Source organism: Ciona robusta, chromosome 10 (assembly GCF_009617815.1).
Source record: "Ciona robusta chromosome 10, ASM961781v2".
In the NCBI taxonomy this organism is placed as follows: Eukaryota; Metazoa; Chordata; class Ascidiacea; order Phlebobranchia; family Cionidae; genus Ciona; species Ciona robusta.
In genome coordinates, this window is record NC_143244.1 from 8,158,686 (window position 1) to 8,181,425 (window position 22,740).

Here is a 22,740-nt window from a genome sequence, read left to right on the forward strand (position 1 = left end):
AAGTATTTGTATTTGTAATAAAATATAAAACGGTAGCCCGATTGAAAATCTAGTTTTGGACCTTTGGTTTTAATTGATTGTTAGGTTATAGGGTAGTTATGAGTTCACTAGCAGAAAAGTATTTGTATTTGTTCAAAATAAAAATATATAAAATGTTAGGCTGATTGGAAATATAGTTTAGTTTCAATAAGTTAATTGTTAGGGTTATTGTTAATAAATGTTGACCCAACCCCCCAACCTATATATTCCACCCCCATAGTGTGTTAGGTTAGCTTTCGATGCCTTTTTCATCAAATCCTCGTCGATCGGGAAGTTTAACCGACATCAGGACGAGGATAATCACTGAACCGTGGCAAAACTTCTTCAATATTGAAGATACAATCGGAAGGTTCGTTGTGATGTCATAATATCTATGTTTAATATAAAATAACCTGATGGAACTTTTAATGTTAATTTAATTTATTTTGTCAAATAATTATATTTATAAAATAAATTAGTTAAAACTTCTCCTTTTTTATATTTAATTTGCGATATGACTTGTTATGTATATACAGTCAATATTCTTCCGATTGTGTTACCACTCCCCTATATAGTGACATCATAATGGGATTTGAAACATAATCATTATTAATATTATGTCATAATGTGTCAATCTTAATTACACCGGTCAATACTTTATTGTTATAACATAATCACCATTTTGTTCACTCTATGATGTCATAATCACTTGTATGACTCACAGAGGAAAGTTTGCTGTCGTGAAGAAATGTGTCGAGAAATCAAGCGGCCGAAGATTTGCCGCGAAATGCATCCGTAAACGACGTCACTGTCGCGATTGCACGCCGGATATTTTCCATGAGATCGCTGTGCTTGAAATAAGCACCCATCATCCACATCTGATCAATTTATATAAAGTTTATGAAACAACAACTGAAGTCACTCTTATATTGGAATAGTAAGTATCAAACAAATGATATGTTATGTAATAAATTATATTAATAAAGTTCGTAGTTGAACATATTTAACTACAAATAACTAGATTGTTTAATTTAAATACCATGTTATGATTATAAAGCTGTTATTATGACATCATAATTGTCTACAGCGCTGCTGGTGGCGAGATTTTCGATCATTGCATCGGAGTGAAAGATCCGTTCAATGAAACAACGACGAGAAGATTGTTGCAACAAATATTGGAGGCTGTTGATTTCCTTCATTCAAACAACATCGTGCATCTTGATCTTAAGGTGTGTTTGCTTAATTTTGCTGCCATTGTTGTCGTATGTGTGGCAAGACACTTAACGGCAATTGCTCCAACCCAGTGGTCACTAATGGGTTGTTTGAATTGTCAGCCATACAGAAAAACAATCACCCACGTTACATACGTGGTAACTTGTAAGCGGGCACGAGGTGTATAAAACAGAACACCTGTGTTATAACGACTGTCGTTGCCCCGCCATGTGAGGATAAATAAGTTACATACGTGGTAACTTGTAAGCTGGCACGAGGTGTATGAAACAGAACACCCGTGTTATAACGACTGTCGTTGCCCCGCCATGTGAGGATAAATAAGTTACATACAATCATTGTTATGCTACTTGATTGAAGTTGCCTCCATGCAAGATATTGGTGAATAATGTAAAAGTAATGCTTGATGACATCATAATAGATATAAATATCCATTATGACACATGATGTGTCACAGCCACAGAACATTCTCCTTACCGAGGGAGGAGTGGACGGCGATATTAAGTTGGTCGACTTCGGTTTGTCAAAGATCCTCGCTCAAGAAATTGAGATTCGTGAAATTCTTGGCACGCCCGATTATGTTGGTGAGTGGTTATGCTTCAGTAACTGCAATGAAATGATTCCTATGGCTTAAAGAACCAATGGACCTGGTTCTTATGATCAAGAATAAGAAACATAACTGACAAAAAAGTCTAACGAATAATTTGCTAAGTGAATTGTATTCGCCTAAAATGGCAGCATCGGTCTTTTATTGAAACCTTTATGACTCAATAATGACTTATGACATCATAATGCATGATTGGCATTTATGTGCTTGTTATTATGACATCATAATTACTGTTGCAGCTCCTGAAGTCTTGAATTTTGAACCAATCAGCACGTTGACCGATATCTGGTACGGTTATTAATATTTAATTTAAGTTTTATTGCAAAGAAAAGTTTTAATAAAATATAAATTGTATTAAAATATTGCAACCATAGTTTTACAATACATTGGTGTGCAGGCTTACTGTACAATATTCAAACTTAATAGTTTCCATTTATTTATTTTCCTACAAATATTTCCCGAAGAGTAATATTTTGTTTTGAATAAAGTTTTATTTCTTTTAATAAAATTTCCATCTTCCTGTTCAATCATCTTTAACATTATAGTTAGTTGGTTGGTCACTTTGAATCAACTTGTTAATGGTTGTTACTTGTGTGTGATGTCAATAATGGACATTGTTACAACCCATTGTTTACATTATGACATCATCATGACATCATTATAGGTCATTAGGCGTGGTTTGTTACGTGATGTTGACGGGAGTCTCACCTTTCTTGGGCGATAATAAGAACGAGACATTAATGAACGTGACAACGGGGGTTCTCGACTTTCCCGATGATTTGTTTAAATCGAAGAACGCAGCGTGTAAAGACCTCATGACAAAGATGTTACAACGAGATCCATCGTAAGTGTTGTTGGTCGATATAACGTTGTTGTCATACATTATGTTTCTTCTGATGTAAAAGTTACACACATTGGCTTTATACGTTAAAATATATAATGAAGTTTTATTCTGCTTCTGTTGTGGCATATGATGTTACTACCATAATGCCAAACATAATGTTTAAATATAGATAGCTTTTGTGTCGGCCCCCCACAGTTGTTACGAGGCGTATTATTAGAAACAGCTGTTTGGTTGGCGAACTGAAGCAATTGTTGTGTGTGTTTTGTAATCTGTTTAACATTAGCTTATGTTGCTAAAATAAAATATTAATTTTATGTTGCTAACATTTTGTCTGCAGATTGGTGATACATTACCAGGGTATATTATTAGTATTACACAATATTGGAATTTATAATGTTTTGATAAATTTTGTAATTTTTTTGGTAAAACTTTATTTAAATATTTAGTTGGTTAAGTAATGTGTGGGAATGTGGCAGAGGATATTATGACATCACACCATTTACTATGGCGCTTTATGACATCATATCCTGTTTAACGCAGGATGCGAATAAACGCGCGGGAATGTCTGCAACACCCGTGGTTGGTCGGATCCGTTCATCCACGAGATAATATTCTACCGATACAAGATGAAGTGTTTCCCGTAGATGTTGTGTCTGGCAACACTGGATCTGGCAACACTGGATCTGGCAACACTGAATCTGGCAACACGGAATCTGGCAACACGGAATCTGGCAACACTGAATCTGGCAACACTGGATCTGGCAACACTGGATCTGGCAACACTGGATCCAGCAACACTGAATCCGGCAACACTGAATCCGGCAACACTGAATCCGGCAACACTGAATCCGGCAACACTGAATCTGACATTACTGGATCTGGCAACACTGGATCCGGCAACACTGAATCTGGCAACACTGAATCTGGCAACACTGGATCTGGCAACACTGGATCCGGCAACACTGGATCTGGCAACTCTGAAACTGGCAACACTGGATCCAATGCCACCACTACAGTTAACGGAAATGGAACAGACATGAATAGCAACTTGCTTCATTCCACCAAAGCTGGTGAGTTGCGTACCACTCATGAGGATAAGGAGAATTCACTCAGCCCCCCAAACTCACTCAGCCCCCCAAACTCACTCAGCCCCCCAAACTCACTCATCCCCCCAAAATCACTCAGCCCCCCAACCCACGACAAACCACCCACCCAACATGAAGAACAATCGAAGTTGTTTCCAGTTTCCCCAAAACAAAGCACTAAACGTCGAAGGTGTGATTTTATTAAAAGTGATTCGAACACTGTCCATGTATATACCTCTGCGACAACATCGACGCAAGCTACTTAATTTGCCGGCAATGTTCGCAAAATATTTGGTAAAAATGTTCAATTTATTACGAACTATTTATTATTTCAACATATTGCACAATAATGACATTCGTCCAAAATTAGTAACTTTTTTATGAAACACGTAGAGCTACCCCCACCCTATTAAACACGTGTTCGCAAACCAAAGTGATTTTCCTGATTGTTTATTTTTTAATCCGCTGACATTATTCACCGATTGCGAGTTTTATTGATTTTTACTTTTCGCACATTCCAGTTTTACCCCACACACACGCGCAGGGTTGTTGATATTTTTCCACCAAACTTAATGCTGGCATTGAGTGGGTTTATTACAACTAACTTTGTGTGATGACATTAAATTTATATTTAAATCTTGTGGTGTGATAATGTGATCTATGATATCATAGAAACTACTATGAGGTCACAATGGATAACCAGCCATGTAATTGGGTAGCTAGCAGTTTGACTACATGTGACATGATATAGGTTTAGGTTGACAGTTTGGGGTAAGAATGCTCAACAGAGGATACTGGGTTCGAAACTTGATGTTGCCATTGTTGTGGTGCTCGGGTAAGCAAACTTATGACATACATTATGTGTTGGGCAATGCAGGTAACACCAACATGGTATAATAAAGTTAATATGAAGAGATTAAAACCAATTTATCTCATTGGTTAATATGAATACCTCATTCACAAATATTTCGGTTGAGATATCAAACTTTGTTTTAATCAGGATGTTATTTAAGGTATTCGAAATTAGATTAAACCTCGCATTTTATGAAGTAATATTCAACACATAGTTTTGTGAAAACGTTTAATATTTTAAAATACATTACTTCCCGATACGACTACATTATTTACGTATGTAGCGTCCTTGTGTGGCAGGTATTCTAAATGCAACCGTCCACACAGTGGCGGTAGAGTATCATTATTAAATTATAAAACTGGGTGAACTTTCAATCAACTTTAATTCGGCAACTTACTTAATATATTCGGGAACAGCCAGTTAGACCACGCCCGTGATAAGATATCTGGGTTCTATTCCTTCAAGCGCGTATATTGTGTAATACTAAACAGATGTAACTATCTATCATAAAGTCAACACGCCCTTTTTTGTTCATAAACATCAAGTATGGCCGACAGTCTATGTTGCCAATGTTAACATTTCGTGACGTCATATGGTTAATGAGGTAACTTCCGGTATAGATGGCTGACCATTTTCCTGTGGAGGCAGTTATATATGTCATGTCACATATAGTAATGTTGTAGGGTAAGGTTTTAGATTTTTAGAATATGTTACTTAAAAGCATTTATTTTTAAGTAAGTTTAATAGAACCTACTGTAAAATAAATGTAGCAGTTATGGCCCTAGTGAAGAATCGTCTTGTATATACGTTACATATTAGGGGGAAAGTGTTAGAGGTTGGTAGTTAGGGGATAACGTGGGGGAGGATTCTTCACTATAACTTCTTAGCGTTTGAGATATTTTATGATTGTTGACGTTTTATTTCTCTTGACAGTGTTTGTATCTTTACGGTGTGTTTCCATTTAATGTATTTGTGACATCATCAGTGACATCATGGATAACCTTGATGACGTATTGGGAGATCTGCTTGGTGAACTTGAGGGTTTGACGCAGGTATGTCTCGACAGCGAGCATGAGGTGTATGGATACGCCATGTGTATCGAAGTGAGCATGAGGTGTATGAATACACCAGCAGTATAACTGCAGCTTACCATATTTGCCCCAAGTCGCTGTTTACCCGCAATGGGGTGAAACAGCTTTATCGGTCGTGCACACGGGAGCGATACTAATGTATCCAACTTAATCTGTGGAAACATTGGTGGAAGTTCCGCATGTTTATCATGGGTAATGTAACGATTGTTTACGTCATAATAACTTGGATTCTTGTATCATGAACAACGATTTGTGTTTCATTCGATAATTAAAGTTTTCGTTTATAATTCTTACATTTTGTTTTCCCAGCAACTTGAAGATGGCCCACCAACCAAACCAACCCAACCGTCCCATCCTCCCCCGCCCCCAAATAAACCAATCGCAAACAAGCCTCCTCCACAAAGTAAGTTGCTTATGATGTCACAGAAGGAATTGTTGCTCAAACAATAATTATTATTGAATTATAACCAGGTTATATGAGTTATTGATACCAAATTTATCTGCCACTTATTTACGCAAAGATATTTTGACACCAATTTTAATGAAGACAAAGGTTTATTTCTTAGTTTGTAAACGCCATGTTGTAAAAAATACCTGAACCAGCTGACGTTTACGAAGCTGGCATCCAATAACTGTGTCGCCTGCTACAGCTGTATACAGAGTCAGTCACCGTGTTTATTGAATAGTATTCAATCAGGGTAATCCCCCCATTACATATATCAAGTAACGATCACTTATGATGTCATAATGTCCATAGTTCCCCACAAAGAAGACATCGACCTTAATTCAATGCTCGATGATCTTTGTTTATTTGAAGAAAATTTAGCGAGTCAGACAATTGAAGGTTTGTGTGTAACAATGGCTATTGTTGTTGTTTCCTTCAATGATTGTGACATCATAATATCAATTGTGATGTAACACGTGGAAGTCATAATATTGTTGGAATATATTTAACATTATGATGTCATAGACACCCATTTACGAGGGAACCCAGTGTTGCGAGACAAATAAATATCAAATACTTTCATTACTTAAACCATAATGAATGGCATCACACCCCACTATCTGTTGGTGTATTTTTGTAAGAGCCGTGATACGCCATTTCACTGAATAAGCAACTATTTTAAAAAACAAGTGTTTTGAATGTTTGCTCTTTATATTGGTTGATTGTCGCGAATGAACAACCCTGCTTGGATTTATCTACAAGCCAGATGTTGTAGAACATATGGCTCGCGCAGCATAATAGTGACTTCTGCTTTGTTTGGTTTTATTCAATTACCCCAAACATGGTAGCAACGTTTGAACCAAAGGAACATTCCATTCCCCAGATACCAACAAACCAAGCAATACAGGTCGAGATAGTTTGCCGAGAGATTTCGATGACGGGGGTCAAAAGGTGAGTGTGATGTCATAATTATGTTATTGTGTCAACAATTAGTTTGGTAAAACTTACGGAAGTTAATGTATTTTTTGGCAGAAATATTTAAATATATGTAAATTTGAAATCAGACTTGCAAACATACTGCAGTTATGAGGCTTGTGTAGTTTAAATATAATTTGCCATCATCTTACAAAACCTTTTTACAAACAAATTATAATAGTATGGTTTATACAAAACTAATTAACAGCAAAGCAACAATTGTTAATATAATATAGACGTTAACATATTGTCAGGGTGTGGATTGTAATGTTACCTCATGTTTGTAATGGAATAAATATTCTAATAAATTCAATATGGGAGAAAGTGGTTCGGAATGTTACATCATATTTGTTGGGCAAATATTGTAAAGATTATTCAGATTTTATTCATTGTTTACCTTGTAAGGTGAAGTCCATGCGTATGTTATACACGGTGTAGCAGTGAACAACATCTCATGTGTATGCATGGTACATGATATACAACGTATTGATCAAAAGTATCAACATAATCCCCACGATATTATAATTGTTAGGGACAACAATAATATTATTATTTATCACCACAGTTGATCAAATGTTGTTCCAGTTTAACATTATATGAATGATACGTACATACTCTAATATAACACATAAATACATTATATCATGAAGCATTGTGTTCCAGTTCAACAAGATGTAATTTAAGTCATCATCCCAACATTATATAAATATCGATATTAACAATATAATGATAGATATTGAATTAACTTTATCATAATAAACATATTTGTAGTTGATCAATATATAATACATGCAACATGTGTAATGAACAACATCCCAACAAATCAAATGTAATATTTGTGTTAACAGTAACAGTGTTGTCACTTACACGTACCATTGCCCAGTTTAACAATATATGTTGACATGTATGTGTACATACATACTGTATGTCGTATATTGACCCCACTTTTCCCTCACCCAGTTCAACACCCTCAAGCGAGCGGGGCAAGGTGAGAAGAGTTTCACCCACGGAGGGTTCGTTAATTACCACGACGACAACGAAGATATTTCACTGGAGGGTTTAACGAACGATATCGAGCAAGAACAATCGAAACAACCCGGGATAACGGAGGAAGAACTCGCGACGTTGTCTCCGGTAACTTATTGTTGTGTATAAGTTTGTGTTATTTCTATGTTATATTTTTGGTTTTCATTTTTATGTTTTATTTATGTTATCTTTATGTTGAGCATGTCATATTTTATTTCTTCGTTCGAATGAAGGTTCTGCTTGAACTCGATGGACTCGTTAACTCGTTGTGTCAATCGCCACCTGCCACCCCAATACCTGCCACATATCCGTCCAACAAATACACACCCCCCAACCCCAACAAACCCCCAACACCCCCCATCCCCAACAAACCCCCAACACCCCCCACACACAATAACACACCCCCCACCCCACAAGAACCAACATTCAAACCCCCCCTCCCCAAGAAACCCAAACCGCCCCCGAAACCAGTAAGTGAACATTATATACATGGTGGATATGATGGTTGCATGATAATGTGTTCTTAGCATGTTCATCATATGGAGGATACACATCCACATAAAGATCCAACACCTGATGAACCTCCAACACAAATAGACAACATCAGCGTAACGACGACAACATCGTCCGTGTCAGATGTAGATTCAGAAACTTCCGGTCCCAATATGGGTCCCAACATAATGGGTCCTAACGTAACAGGTCCCGCTTCCGAAACAAACAAACTCGTTTACGACGACATCTCAAAACTTGAGGAAAAATTAAACCTTGTTGAGAATTTGGACGGAGCTGAAATGTCGGTTGTAAGTCAACCATTGCATGTTCTTGGTTTGTTTATGTTATTTTAAGTTAATTTTGTTGTTTCAACATATTCGTAAAACCTGGTGTTATGACATCATGAATATGCGATTGTTATTCTACTATGATGTCACAGGAGGAAAGAGAAGAGCGGATAAAGTCGGAGAAAATGCGAGAAGCTCTTGAAAAGATGAAAGAAGCAAGGATACAAAAGGTGGGTGTGATGTCATAATCATCTTTGTAACAGTGTGTGTTCTATTTGGGTGAGATCGTACAGTAAGGCATGTCTTGGAACGTGGGATATAGGCCAGAATTGACCTGTTACCCCAACATCTAGTGTGGTACAACCCATTAGTGGCCACTGAGTTGAAGCAATTGCTGTTTCTTGCCCAAGTACATATATGACCTCAGTTACAATGTAAACACCCAACCAATGCCCTGTCATGGTTGCATTGACGGAGGTTTGTCGTGATATTTAAGGTGACGTAGATAATATAAGAAGCACCCGGTTAATAATATTCAACTTGGGGTGAACAAGATTATGTTTAGTTTGTGGTGAAAGTCTACAACAAGGACGATAGTTCGAAGACGGTTGTGATCGACGAACGGATGACAGTTCGTGTTGTGATGAAACAATTGATCGAGAAGAATCATTATGACACGTCATCTAACTGGGCGCTTATTGAAGAATTGCCCAGTTTGTTTATGGGTGAGTTTGGGGGTATATAAGGTGGGGAAAGATGGGACACTATATAAATAAAAAAACGTATCCTCACAACTCCCATAGACTGTTGTTAATTTTAAAACACGATCAGGATATTTGGATATTATGCGTTAAAGGTGTCTCATCTTACCCCACTCTACTAAATACCAATATCTTACTTACTTTATATAAAGTGTTCTTTTTATATATATATATAATATCTTGGCTGTTTCCCCTTGCTTGGTCTGTTTCCTAAATTTAACGCAATATTAAAGATTACAAAATGAACAACTTTGCTTAAGATCTGTATGATTAGACCGAATGTTCGAAGAACACGAGAAACCTTGCGAGATTATGACGCATTGGACGCGAGATACGACCAACCAACTTCGATTTGTGGAACGTAAAGATAAATATGCTTTGTTTAAAAATCCGCAGGTAACTTATTTATGAATCAACATATTTATGTTAGGTGGTCGCTGATGTGGAGTTTGATATTTTGTCTATCAGAAAAAAGTGTCTGATTGACTCTGACCTAAGAAAAAGTCCTGGCTTCCTTAAGAGAGTCATTTGCGACTTATAAGTTCAATTTAGACCTTTTTCTTGTGTTGGTTCTGCTGTAACATACATACCCTGTTGTAAGTCTGAAACTTCCTGAGATGGGTTGGAGGTTTCTTTCAAACACGAGGGGCATCATATGTTGTGTATTGGGTTGGTTTGGTTGCAATTATAATTAGTCATAATTAATTACTTTATTATCATCTGGTTGTAATTTATTTTAATGAAGCAATTTACTCATCAAACAACAACAGATGTTTCTGTTGCATTATCAGTGAAAAGACTGAATAGACTTGCTGAAACATCTGTTATCGAATAATTATGTTTATGTCCCAGCATTACCTGTTAAGCCAATCGGACAACCAGGATCAAATGCAAGAACGACATAAGCAGACATTACTTGAGGTGAATATTTCAATTTTTATTTTAACCAAATGAAATGTCAACACACAAATCGAAATATTATAATCCTCAATAAATTACACCAGACATAACATGTATATTAGCCATGCCTTTGTAATGCGCAAAATAATAACCAACTAATTCAACACTTTAAATAAAATCATTATAACATTATTAACATGTTCATCGTGTTATAATGCTTGTTTAACCTCTTGTATATTTTTAACCCAAGAGTTTCAACCCCTGCTAGTTGTGCCAGATGTTCATGTTATTACTGATGTAACTTGTATAATAATTATTACATATTATGATCGTTTTTCTAATAAAACATTTTTCCCCAGGAGTTTTTCTCGGGCAAAGGTCCAAGTTCAGGCGTGCCAGAAGTTGAGGGCTTCCTTCATATTAAAAGTGAAGGAAAGTCATGGTCGCGTAAATATTGTGTGTTACGTTCATCGGGGTTGTATGTTAGCAAGGGTGGGGAACCTAAGAAAGGGAAGAAGGTGGGTTGTGGTTGCTTGTGATATATCATGTGTGTGGCTCCACGTAATGTAGTTGTTGTGTTTGCTTCCAAGTAATGCTGTGTCCTCATATTTCACACAAGTAGGAAAACTGTTTTAAAACAAAGATTGGTTTAGTTATTCACGAAAGTATATGATTATGTAACTAAGTGAGTCGGTACTTATCAAAATGTAAGTTGCCCTGATGTCCTTGCAGCAGCTTTAGTAATAAAGTTTCGGGATTCTTATATCGCTTGTTTTGCGATCATCCCGTTAGTATTTCCAAATGTTTTGCACGTAAATGTTTGCGAACCGATATAACTATAGTATCGTTGGTAAAAATGCAAATGGTTTTGATTTCATTGCAAACCAATATTTTCTTAAATATTCCGTAACACAAACCTGATGTATTATGACGTAACAATTAAGGTTTCCGACCTCACTTGTCTCATTATGTTCGAACAATCGTTATTATACCTCGGACGTGGTTGGAAGAAAAGATTTAAATCTCCGTTTGATTATGGGTTCGCACTAAAGGTATTGTGATGTCATAATTATTGTTGATTGTGTGCGAACAATAGATTTAGGTAATTATTATAAAAACATCATTATCCTCTTGTATTGTTAGATTTAAATGCATGGAAAGTTGTGAGTATTTTGGTAACCAGGTGTTAGTAATACATTACATATATGGGCGATGGTTTAGTATGTTGTATTCTATATGGGTGAGGTTCTAGCTTAGGATTTAAAGCCAGATTTGGAAAGTACGTTCCTGTCTATGTATATGTGTGTTCGTTGTATTATAATGCTCTTTATCACCATCTAGAGACCAGAGTTCCAGATAAAATCGAAGCACATAAAATATCTTTGTTGTGAAGATTTTAAATCCTTGATGAGGTGGACGGTTGGTATACGACTCGCTAAGGTGGGTTGTAGGGGTAAAGGGGGGTTGGGGGGTAAAGGGGGGTGGGGGTAAAGGGGGTGTTTGTTGTGGGGGTTGGAGGAGAGTTGGCATATGCTGGATTGGAAATTCATTTTTGCACATGGGATAGTTTTTTAACAATTTTCTTTTTTACGTCTATAATATGTTTTTTGTTTTGAGTACTGCTCTTTATAAACTATATGGTAATATTTATTACAAACGGTCCACACAAGTTTTCTTCGAAATTGTTGGTGATTTTTACCGAATCAGGGGTTGCATGGGTTATGATGAGTTATGTGTTACAGTACGGGAAACAATTACTCGATAATTACGAGAAGACGAACGAAGACATGAAGTCGCAATCGGTCGTTGCATCGCATTTCGCGTTCAGACAACAACAGATGGGTCAGTAACCTATGTGTGTAACTTGTTTATCCTTGCATGGCGGGGCAACGACAGTCGTTATAACATACACCTCGTCGTTATAACATACAGTTCTGTTTCATACACCTCGTGCCCGTTTACAAGTTACCATGTTTGTAACTTTGTGAATGATTGCTTTCGATTAGTAACAATTGAGTTGGATTAATCTTCGTTAAATGGCCAACACAACACACTACAATACAAAGCTTATCCTCCATAGAATCTGCGACGAATAAATCCCCAAAGAAAGTCGATCACAACAAACCAAGTAACCCAACGAGGGGCATGGGGGTTAAGAATATATTCGAAGGAGCGTGGAAGCGAGCCGAGGCCGGCGCTCCTCTGCCTACTGAGGTAATGTGTGCGTGGCCGTCATGTTTTTGAATTTTTAGTAAAATCTGGGGTGACGCTGGTGAAATGCAGTAAACTTAACCCATAGTTGTCAAACATAAGAAACATTCAAAAACTAAAATGATATTTCACCTTTATTATTGATCGCATGCTTTTAGCTGTATGCTTGTTTGTATCTCATCCCTATTATTGTTTATTGTTGTTGACATCCAGACCACACAAGTCCACACCGAAGATCGGAATCAATCCAACGTAACTCGAGCAAAATCCGTGTGGAAACCCAACAAGAAGTCGACGAATTGGTGGGACCTTGAGGAGGACCAACAGGTGGGAGGGTTGTGGTCTATATGGGTCACCATATGGGTGCAGTTCTTGTAAGAGGATAATTCTGGGATTAAGGTCAGAGTTGACCCGTCACCCCAACACCCGGGATTCTACAACTTATTATTAAGCAGTGGCAGCAATGAGCCTTGAACCCGATATCCTTTGGTCACAATACCCAACACTTATATTTAACCAAACATCTTGTATTTACAGGAGGATGAGATGCCTGAACCAACCCAACAAACACAAGGTATTTATATTGTTTCTATGTTCCACCTACTTAACCACATAAATACTTTGGTTGCAGCTCCACCATCACCCCCCATTCCCCCACCAGCGGAAGATCTCCCCCCACCCCCACCCATGGGTGAATACGACATGCCCCCGCCACCCATGGACACCCAATATTACCCCCCTCCTCCTCCACCAGGCAACAAACCCACATTCATGTCGTACGGGGACCCCCTACCCCCACCACCCCCTCCAGCAGGGGGAATGCCACCCCCACCTACCATGTCAATGCCCCCTCCTCCCCCAGCGACATCAATGCCGCCCCCACCCCCCCTTAAACCCTCCAAGAAACCCCCGCCCCCGCTGCCACAGAAACATAATTACAGCAACAACAACAACCACCTCCCACGACACGATTCTCTAGAGGACGACCCCCCACTCTTCCAACCCCCGCCCCCATTCAAACCCTCGCCCCTCACATGTTATTATTCCAACTTAACTTATTCATCGGACGACTTCCCCCCACCCCCACCATTCGTGCAACATCTAAAGGTGAATGTTTGGGAAATATTATGATTATTATAAAAGTGTAACAAATCATCTGACGGTTGTTGTGTGTTGTTGTATGACAGACGAAACATAAAAATCAACAATTGCCAGACGATAATACAAATATGTTTCAGTGCAAACATGGCAGCTCGTGTGTAAGATACAACTATGTTGGTGTCATAACTGACCAGAAATCCTTGATTCATGTATTATATTATGATAGTAACAACAAATATATTGAAAGGAATCATTCGCCGGTGTTAACGAGGACGGTTCAAATCTTCCAACCAAGAATATTCTTTCGCAAATTAAATCAAAATCACCGATGAGGTAAATATTGGGTAATTAATGTTGGATACCGTAAGGTTAAATATGGAGTGGCTAACTCTGGTATCGTCTGTTTTAATCACTCAACATTTGAGGTGCGTGTGCATATCAGATTAACACTTTTTAAGTTGAAATATCAAAAACTGCTGTAATAGTTATAAATAAAATATGAATTTTCAGTTCTACTTCTTGCCATTTTACAAAATGTGTGTTTTTTATCAAATGTTGTTAAACCCCAAACCATGTGTTCTGCATGAATTTGATTCGCGGTGATTTTTCAAAAAACTTTTCCCATTTCTATATATTTTCGTGCGTTTACTTCTTGATGCCAAAGCTTATACAACTTCATCGCATCTCTGCCTCCCCTGCAATTACTAAACATGGGTGCTTATTAAACATGATGATTATACAGGTTTGGGCTTGGTAAGCGAGCCCCACCTCCTCCTCGTAGAAACGCTGGCACGCGACTCTCATCAAAGAAACGTTGAATATTTGCATGGCAGCTCATCCTGACACTTATCCATGTGCAATGCACTGTTACTTGCACTATACTTGTTTTTAGATGTTCCATTCTATGTGTAAATATGTCAACATGTAATCTGGATTAAATATACAGTGAATGTCGTAACTTGATGGTTCTTTATCCAATCATACCCATATCGATCAACAAAATCCTCGTTAAATATGTTTATTAAACTCTTTATAGAAATAATATTAATGTGTATTTACAAACCATCTTACAAATAAAATAGACCCGCGTTATGTTTGACCGTCAACAACAACGGGGGGGTCGGGTGTCTTTGCCAGAGTTTCTTCAACATTGGGTTCGGGGAACTTTGGCAATATATTCCCGATAACGATGACGTCACCACAGGATCGGAGTGAAACCGAGGTGGAACCAAGCAATTCCGTCATTGAATTATTTGGAAACAAATTAACGAGACACGAGTTTAGATGTGGAATCACTGTGTCTTTGAAAACATCACAAAATAAAACAAAGCACGAAAGTTCCCGCTCACTAAAACCAGATTCCTCAGTTTTATAAAACATTGCAATGGATTCCGCCACTTTGACCAACGAAGCATCCAGTAACATCGGTATGTCAACCAACATGAACACTGGACATCCAACGCGGAAGTTATTAAACAAACCTAACACATTGTTCACATATTCAGCTAATGGTGGATACTCCAGCAACTGTACTGGGGGTGCTTCACTTTTATCGACGCTTGTCGCTCGTTCAATTGTTTTATCAAACCTTGTAGTTGCTGTGAATGAATACGACATCATGTTGGTGTGAAAATGTTGGGTGGAAACCTCGATGCCTTCCGTGAAGATCTTTAAATAAACTTTGTGAAACTTTTTAATCAGTAAGTTTCGAAAGTCAGCGCCAACTCTGCTAAAAGATTGCCCAAAGTACATACATTGTCCCAGTAGTGAATCAAGTCTGGTCCCAACGCCGATCTCTAAACTTTCATCCAAAGATTTAAGGAAACAGTTGACCCTGTAATTCATCCAGCAGTAAAATATATTCGCACTCGATGCATCTTCAGTTTTATTGAAAAGATAAACGTCCATATCGTCGGTGAATATCGCTCGATACTGTGTCACGATATCGAACAGATGAACTCGACACACTTCAATGATTTTCGTTATTCGTTCGAACGCCTCCAACTCCCCACCACCAGATGGCACTGCAGCCAACAAACCATCCAACCATGAATTCCTCGCTTGGAGAAACTTCACCCTCAGTTCAACTTCACTGAAGCAATCCAACCTTCGAATGAAGCCGACAGTTTTGAGACAAGCGGGCAGAGATAAAGTTGAATGGAGTTGGTTCAATAATTGCTCCAACATGAGTTGTGTGGTTCGTTGCACGTCACCAATCACCGTGTTCAAAGCTGGGATATCACTCACGAACAATTTCTTCCCGAATCTTTTCACGAAGAACATTAATTCCAATGCATCTTCATAATATTGGTTTCTTACACAAGTGTCCATGAGTTGTGGTATTTCTAATATCTCCAACAACCCAGTGTGTCGCGTTAATGTGAGCGAGTTAGCTTGCCGCACAGAAACAATGTCGGTTGCTTCCTTTATGAATTGGCCGCCCCGATCAGCGAACTGCGGCATCTTTTCAATAAGACCTTGTAATCGAGTCTCGACTAAACTGAAATCATCGTAAATATCTTTGGAACATTTAGCGGTTCGTATGAAAGTCTTGTAGTTATGAAACGCAAGGTTCTGCGTGCTTTCCAACACACCTTGTTTCTCCGCATCCAACCTCACGGGTTCGTGGGCCAACCTGCCAACATCGAACGTACATAAAGTTGACAAATATTTGAAAAACTCAGGGTTGATAATTTCTTCATCATTGAAATCGTTCTTAAATATTGAGGTGAGGATACTTTCATCATCTATGTCGACGTGGGGGGAAACCTGATCCATGTTTAACCAACTATAATGTTGTTGCCTGTTCGATAAATGTATGAAAGTAACTTGTTCTTAACACAGGGCAGCAACTACACATAAACCTTGCGCCCACTTAAACTTTGCGGGTGATTTTTTTATGTATGGCTGACAATTTGTACAACCCATTAGTGACCACTGGGTTGGAGCAATCGTCGTTTAGTATCTTGCCCAAGAACACACGTTTGCAATGGTACCAGGGTTGAGTATCGAACCCAATATTCTCTGGTTACGATGCAAGCGCCTAACCCTATACCGTAACGTCATCATCTTATTATTAATTTTCAACCACTAAACGACCTTTTTTACATTCTGCAGTCAGTTATATACTCGCTACGTCAATAACAACGTAAACTCACGTTCTAACTTTGAATTTGTAAACAAACCTACACGTATTCATTACTAAAGTATTTTTAAAGCACAATCGAAATAAAACCGCCATTACCGGTCTCTGAACCATAAATATTTGGTATAATATTCCATACGGTTGATAATTCAACTGTGGTTGATAATTTGTTCTAATTTTATCTTAATAAAAAAACTCTTAGACCCAAGCAACAAATTTAATCGAATTCACAAATTATATAAACGTCATCACACTGAAACGTCATCATAATTACGTCACAACACTGATCAGCAATATCTTCATGTCTTCGAATTAAGTTTTGAGTTCTTATTGGTTAAGGTTGAAGACGTGGCATTGATGACGTCATCATGATTATGACGTGGGCGAGCTACAACCCACTCAGTGAAATGCGATGACGACTCACTACCGCCACCTGACGCCGCGAGGATGGAGAAGCCAGAACTAAGGAAGGTTTCCAGCACCTGTGGTGTATGATGGTGTTAATAAAGTAACTATGGCACAGTGGTTGGCACTATTTGGTTGTCGAAATTATCAGCCATACAATACGTGGTAACTTGGAAGGAAAACAGAACGCCGTTGTATAAGAACTGTGTCGTTGCCCTCAAACAAGTTTCATTCATATATAACACACAACCTTGATTGAGTTGATTTGACAAAACGCGTTGATGGGGAACCGAATCACGTGGGTAGGATCTTGGTTCCAAGTGCATTTATCAGCTGATGTGATGACGTCATATACTTCCGGGAAAATGGAGGCGATGATTGATTTGTTCCCACCGAGACAAATTCTCTCACCAAGGTCGGGTACGGTACGAATGACAACGCAATCCTGTGGAAGTTTATCAGCATAATGGAGGTGAATTGAAACAACCAATATTTACGATAGACATAACTTAAATATCTTCAATTACAGACCATCATTAAGCAAAACAACGAAGAAAAGAGAATTAGCAGCAAAACGACAGCCGTTTAAACGTAATATGGAGAGAATACAAATGAAATACGCATGACTGTAAATCCAACTTACGGTGAGTTTGAGTTAATTAGAATAAATTACTTTTATTATGGGAAGAAGAAAACAGTAAATATTAGAACGTGCAATAATTAAAAACAATTTTCTAACTGACATGCTCTCAGAAATAGTTTTCCATGGCATGTCGAATGTCATATTGTCGCTAACAGCTTATGAATGTATTTTCGTGATCGTGTTAGATAATATAAACAAGTTTCATATATTTAACACTCTCTACTCACTTTATGCGTCTTCGAAACCCGTCTGCTCTCCTTGAACTGCTCAAGTTGTCCCACCATGAGTTTCAACTCAAAGAATCTTGCTTCCTGCAAGAGTTGATCCAGTTCATGGAAATCATCGGGTAACGCAAGGTTGGAGGTTCGTAGGAAGTTGAGGATGTGACGAAACATGTTTCCGTCTCGATCGATGAAGTAATGTTGTTTCAATGTGTCGAGGACGATCGGCTGTAAAATGGACAGGTGAATACATGTTTGTGTACTTGTGTGGGTGATGTATTTATATTGATAAAGGTTAAGATGGTTTAGTATAAATGGGGTAAGATGGGACATGTTCCATTTATAATAATTACAGAATTATATACCCGTAGGTTTACGACTGTAAAAGCGCGTTGTTAATTGTTAGAAACACGATTAGGAAATATAGGTAAACTAGATACGGGGGTAACGGGTTCGAGCCTAGACGCTGCCACCGTGGTGGACATATATGCATGTACTACAAACACGTAGATTTTACAGTCTTACCTCCGCTCCACTAAACAACCTCCCGAGTTTGGAATCCGGGAACTTTGTTAAAGTTTCCAAGGACGACGTATATATGTGGCCGCCCACGTCTATATGAACAGGTGCGGCGTATCTACTTGGTACAGCTGCCTTCGGTACCCCTGCTAACCTGTGTGACGTAGTTAGTGACGTTGTTATAGTTGGTGACGTAGTTATAGTTAGTGGCGTAGCTTTAGTTAATGACGTATAGTTATAGTTAGTGACGTAGATATATAGTTAATGACGTAGTAAGTGACGTATGCACCGCAATACTTACGTAGGTTGTTCATGGTTAGGTGTGGTTCGTATGTTAGGTTGATTGTATCGGATATCGGGAGGCGTACGCGGTGGTCGAGTGTCGTTCGATGTCGGTGGTTTGTCCGTTCTCTGCTAACATTGTGACGTCATAACAACATGCACTATGACGTAATAACCCTACCTTCGTTATCCTTCTACCGTCATGTTCTGGCATGGGAGGAGCGGATATCGCGTGTCTCAACTTCTTCTTCAGCGGGTATTGGATGTTTTGGTGGATCGAACCTGTGAATGGTGGTTATGACGTAACAATACCTCTGTTGCATCTACTGTGGCGTCACCGCCGTTTCTATTATGACGTCATCAACAACATCAGCTATTATTGACGTCGTTAATAACGATTCAGGGAAATCACCCATCAGTATCTAATAGCAGTTCCCTATTACCTCACATCCGGTTGACTATACCTCATTATGACGTCATAACTTATAATATTCGATCGCTATACACCGCGTAACCACTGACCTGGAACCGCAGGGCTGGCTACCCCCACTATTGAAGGACCATCGGCGAAATGTATCTTCTTATCCTGACTGCGTTTCATATTTACCTCATACACAACAACTAAGTTACAACGAACCACGAAACATCATCCTTGCAGTGTAGTGAGTGACAACCATGGCCCAAGGTCTTATTTTATCGTTGCCTCATTTCATTTATAGCTGGAAGCGATGCGGCCATTACTCTACTAATACCAAGTCGCTCACGAAGTTAATAATTGCACGACATTGTATACACAAGAATCATTATGTAATGGCAAATATATATGTGGTATATGTGAAACAAAACCATGATATTGCTGTTGGACTGCAAGATATTACAACCTTCCACCGCCCGAGGGTATTTCCTCGTAAACCCCACGGCTATTTAGCTGAGAAGACAAAGTGCTTACGCTAATATATTCACACGATGTCACCCACACGACGCCAAATAATCAATAAATTATTTAATCTTCAAGTTGGAGAGGTACTCATGTACTAAGCTCGACCTATTATATACAAGCACGTATCGATATAAATACCGCGACAACATAATTCACTATGGATATCCGCCACACATGTATAGATAAGTTGAAGCATTCTGTTGTATATTAATCTTCAGCAAACGGTTTCAGAATCTTTGTTTGGTGGAACAAATGTTGATTTCTTGAGTTGAAAATGACTTCGAACAAACCGGAGACGATTCCACGGATGAGACATCACCACGAGGATGAAGGTAAAGGGTACAGGGTTCGACACTCACTGCGGTGGGTGGCTGTCGTGTGTATACACCATGTGTGTCTGGTGTATAAGAAGACACCCATGTTATAACTTGACAGTGAGCATGAGGTGTATGAATACACCATGTGTGTCTGGTGTATAAGAAGACACCCATGTTATAACTTGACAGTGAGTATGAGGTGTATGAATACACCATGTGTGTCTGGTGTATAAGAAGACACCTATGTTATAACTCGACAGTGAGCATGAGGTGTATGAATACACCATGTGTGTCTGGTGTATAAGAAGACACTCATGCTATAACTTGACAGTGAGCATGAGGTGTATGAATACACCATGTGTGTCTGGTGTATACGAAGACACCCATGTTATAACTCGACAGTGAGCATGAGGTATAACACGTCATCCCCCCAGCCCCAATACGTCACAATACCCTATTATCACCTGACATGTCGAGCGTTGAACTTGAACCACGTCAAGCGTTCGATGATGACGTCATGAAGAAACATAGAAATCAATTTTGTAAAACAAGGTAATCCGCATGGTGGTGGCAGAGATGTTTATATTAATTGTGACGTCATTATCAGGTATTATTGCGTCATTGGGGTAGCGATAGTCTTCCTTTGCTTCACAATCGGCTTCTATTCATCCATTGTTGACGATTCTGACGCAATGACACCCCGTGATATAATAGATTATGACGTCGACCTGACGTTGGATGAGGTAAGCGCATCAACCGATGTGAATATTTTTGACGATGAAAAATATTAAATATAAAAGTGACCGCTAACCCCAAGACGATCATCCTTTCACGTATTACGACTATTGTAAATAAATTTTGTCGGTTAAGGACATTTTTGTCGGTAACAAAGTTACTTTATGTCCGTTGAAACGTTATTGGATGTAACTTACATTTTGGAAGTTTATCTGTGAAGTCCGTTATAAACATTGTTTATGTCTGTTCAACATTTTTCATCTTGATCGAATTCTTGTCATATTCCATATATGGTGTTGCAGGAAGTGACGGATGATGACGTAGTTGATGACGTAGTCGATGACGCAGGTGCGACATAGAAACACTATATAACACACAATATTTAATATTTCTATGATCAGATATATTAGCGGAAGCGAAATCGAAATTCGACGCCGAAGATTCGAAATCCTTCGTGATTGTTGTCGGCGACGAAAACGTTGAGGTGATTGTTATAATAGATGGTTATGACGTCATAATATAGTTTTGTCTTTACCGATATTTTCTATTTTCAAACATTGTTTCTTCTAAGTTGTTTTGTTTGTTACATATTTCGTAGCACTTGACCCTAACTGTTATTTCGTTACGCCCATTTTCAAGAGCTTGAATATAGTAGGGTGGGGAAGATGGGACAGCTTTCGTCCTATTTGGTATAGGAAACAAATAACATTCAAAGAATTATAAAACCATATTCTCACGACTTCGACATACCGTTGTTAGTTGTTTAAAACACGATCAGGATATTATGTGCTAAAGGTGTCCCATCTTCCCCCACAGTATACGATACGTCACATGTAGCGTTTATGTTTTAACCAACATTGTTAACAAACCGAATACATAATGTTCAAGGTCACACTGGATCAAGACGGTAGCATAGTGTTGCCAGATGGAAAAAACTTGAATCCACACGACCGGAACCACTGGGAGGTTATTCAAGCCGTGCTCGGTGATGCGTATTATGATTATGACGTAGATCAAAAGGACGACAATGAGGTATTGTGACGATTATATGACGTAACAAACGGAGTAATTGCACGACGCCCCAAACACAGAGGTTATGGGTTCAAGGCTTGATGTTGCCACCATTGTATAATGCATGTTACCTTTCAAGAAACTTAACGACAATTAATTATTCCGACCCAAAGATCACTAATGGATTCTAAATTAACATAAACGCAATATTTTAAACCTCAACAAAATATTTCTCTGCACAGACGGACAGCAACGCCGCCCTAGCGGCTGATGCAGGTTTAAAATACGTGCCACCAGATGTCGATGAAGAGCATGAACACGATGACGATTGTGAACAAACAATATCTGTGAATGTTGCTGACGAAACAGGGGATTCCCCATCCAACGAAACGGGAAATTCTTAACTAAACATAGAAGATTATGACGTCATAGTCACCGAGTGTATTTTAGAATATAGATGTTATATTATGACGACATAGCTAGTGCCTTGCCACGTTAATAGCAACAAAATAAAGTTTCTTCAGAAAAGGTATTCAACTACCTGTTGTTATGAGTTCCCAAGCTCAGAAATCCATATCCTCATTGGTTGAACCAGA

General features: G+C 38.5%; 5 protein-coding genes and 1 long non-coding RNA gene across 11 annotated transcripts; 3 read left to right on the top strand and 3 right to left on the bottom strand.

Annotated features, from left to right (window-relative positions):
• Positions 1–218: 218 nt before the first annotated feature.
• LOC149730441 (serine/threonine-protein kinase 17A-like) lies at positions 219–4,423 on the top strand. Of its 2 annotated transcripts, XM_089886015.1 has the most exons (8): positions 219–388; positions 743–955; positions 1,106–1,247; positions 1,706–1,832; positions 2,095–2,143; positions 2,520–2,699; positions 3,240–3,839; positions 3,894–4,423. In XM_089886015.1, the coding sequence occupies exons 1-8, from the start codon at positions 279–281 to the stop codon at positions 4,048–4,050; spliced, it is 1,578 nt and encodes a 525-aa protein (XP_089742141.1). In that variant the 5' UTR covers positions 219–278; the 3' UTR covers positions 4,051–4,423. The 2 variants fall into 2 exon arrangements, with proteins under 2 accessions (XP_089742141.1, XP_089742140.1); XM_089886014.1 differs by having other exon boundaries at positions 3,240–4,423.
• Positions 4,424–5,528: 1,105 nt separating this feature from the next.
• LOC149730442 (ras-associated and pleckstrin homology domains-containing protein 1-like) lies at positions 5,529–14,968 on the top strand. Of its 4 annotated transcripts, XM_089885996.1 has the most exons (21): positions 5,529–5,689; positions 6,038–6,131; positions 6,486–6,572; positions 7,057–7,124; positions 8,109–8,282; positions 8,408–8,644; positions 8,702–8,974; positions 9,106–9,183; positions 9,519–9,678; positions 9,989–10,110; positions 10,567–10,635; positions 10,974–11,132; positions 11,559–11,666; positions 11,956–12,054; positions 12,357–12,456; positions 12,695–12,828; positions 13,039–13,152; positions 13,363–13,399; positions 13,457–13,932; positions 14,174–14,259; positions 14,669–14,968. In XM_089885996.1, the coding sequence occupies exons 1-21, from the start codon at positions 5,630–5,632 to the stop codon at positions 14,742–14,744; spliced, it is 2,811 nt and encodes a 936-aa protein (XP_089742122.1). In that variant the 5' UTR covers positions 5,529–5,629; the 3' UTR covers positions 14,745–14,968. The 4 variants fall into 4 exon arrangements, with proteins under 4 accessions (XP_089742122.1, XP_089742124.1, XP_089742123.1 ...); XM_089885998.1 differs by lacking the exon at positions 8,408–8,644; XM_089885997.1 differs by lacking the exon at positions 6,486–6,572.
• LOC149730443 (uncharacterized) lies at positions 10,337–11,658 on the bottom strand. Its single transcript, XR_016385798.1, has 2 exons — positions 11,532–11,658; positions 10,337–11,241 (listed from the first exon to the last, which is right to left on the bottom strand). It is a non-coding gene; the product is annotated as an uncharacterized LOC149730443 (long non-coding RNA).
• LOC149730444 (conserved oligomeric Golgi complex subunit 8-like) lies at positions 14,929–17,140 on the bottom strand. Its single transcript, XM_089886013.1, has one exon. The coding sequence runs from the start codon at positions 16,702–16,704 to the stop codon at positions 15,016–15,018; it is 1,689 nt and encodes a 562-aa protein (XP_089742139.1). The 5' UTR covers positions 16,705–17,140; the 3' UTR covers positions 14,929–15,015.
• Positions 17,141–17,274: 134 nt separating this feature from the next.
• LOC149730445 (BTB/POZ domain-containing protein kctd15-like) lies at positions 17,275–19,952 on the bottom strand. 2 transcript variants are annotated; one of them, XM_089886039.1, is made up of 7 exons: positions 19,664–19,952; positions 19,323–19,423; positions 19,161–19,270; positions 18,866–19,013; positions 18,347–18,568; positions 17,727–17,921; positions 17,275–17,553 (listed from the first exon to the last, which is right to left on the bottom strand). In XM_089886039.1, the coding sequence occupies exons 1-7, from the start codon at positions 19,740–19,742 to the stop codon at positions 17,371–17,373; spliced, it is 1,038 nt and encodes a 345-aa protein (XP_089742165.1). In that variant the 5' UTR covers positions 19,743–19,952; the 3' UTR covers positions 17,275–17,370. The 2 variants fall into 2 exon arrangements, with proteins under 2 accessions (XP_089742165.1, XP_089742164.1); XM_089886038.1 differs by having other exon boundaries at positions 19,161–19,273.
• Positions 19,953–20,122: 170 nt separating this feature from the next.
• LOC149730446 (uncharacterized) lies at positions 20,123–22,681 on the top strand. The gene is made up of 7 exons (XM_089886049.1): positions 20,123–20,413; positions 20,833–20,950; positions 21,006–21,141; positions 21,436–21,481; positions 21,535–21,617; positions 22,022–22,165; positions 22,387–22,681. The coding sequence occupies exons 1-7, from the start codon at positions 20,356–20,358 to the stop codon at positions 22,546–22,548; spliced, it is 747 nt and encodes a 248-aa protein (XP_089742175.1). The 5' UTR covers positions 20,123–20,355; the 3' UTR covers positions 22,549–22,681.
• Positions 22,682–22,740: the final 59 nt, after the last annotated feature.

Bases quoted from the DNA above. Each gene is read 5' to 3' on its own strand.
- LOC149730446 (XM_089886049.1), top strand. From the start codon at position 20,356: ATGACTTCGAACAAACCGGAGACGATTCCACGGATGAGACATCACCAC. The intron at 20,414-20,832 runs GTAAAGGGTACA...TCATCCCCCCAG, and splicing joins ACATCACCACGAGGATGAAG to CCCCAATACGTCACAATACC. The intron at 21,482-21,534 runs GTGCGACATAGA...TTCTATGATCAG, and splicing joins TGACGTAGTCGATGACGCAG to ATATATTAGCGGAAGCGAAA.
- LOC149730442 (XM_089885996.1), top strand. From the start codon at position 5,630: ATGGATAACCTTGATGACGTATTGGGAGATCTGCTTGGTGAACTTGAG. The intron at 8,283-8,407 runs GTAACTTATTGT...GTTCGAATGAAG, and splicing joins AACTCGCGACGTTGTCTCCG to GTTCTGCTTGAACTCGATGG. The intron at 14,260-14,668 runs GTAAATATTGGG...ATGATTATACAG, and splicing joins AAATCAAAATCACCGATGAG to GTTTGGGCTTGGTAAGCGAG.
- LOC149730445 (XM_089886038.1), bottom strand. From the start codon at position 19,742: ATGAAACGCAGTCAGGATAAGAAGATACATTTCGCCGATGGTCCTTCA. The intron at 19,014-19,160 runs GTAAGTATTGCG...TACGTCACACAG, and splicing joins CCTAACCATGAACAACCTAC to GTTAGCAGGGGTACCGAAGG. The intron at 17,922-18,346 runs GTGAGTAGAGAG...AAACTTCCACAG, and splicing joins GGGTTTCGAAGACGCATAAA to GATTGCGTTGTCATTCGTAC.
- LOC149730444 (XM_089886013.1), bottom strand. From the start codon at position 16,704: ATGGATCAGGTTTCCCCCCACGTCGACATAGATGATGAAAGTATCCTC.
- LOC149730441 (XM_089886014.1), top strand. From the start codon at position 279: ATGCCTTTTTCATCAAATCCTCGTCGATCGGGAAGTTTAACCGACATC. The intron at 389-742 runs GTTCGTTGTGAT...TATGACTCACAG, and splicing joins ATTGAAGATACAATCGGAAG to AGGAAAGTTTGCTGTCGTGA. The intron at 1,833-2,094 runs GTGAGTGGTTAT...TTACTGTTGCAG, and splicing joins TGGCACGCCCGATTATGTTG to CTCCTGAAGTCTTGAATTTT.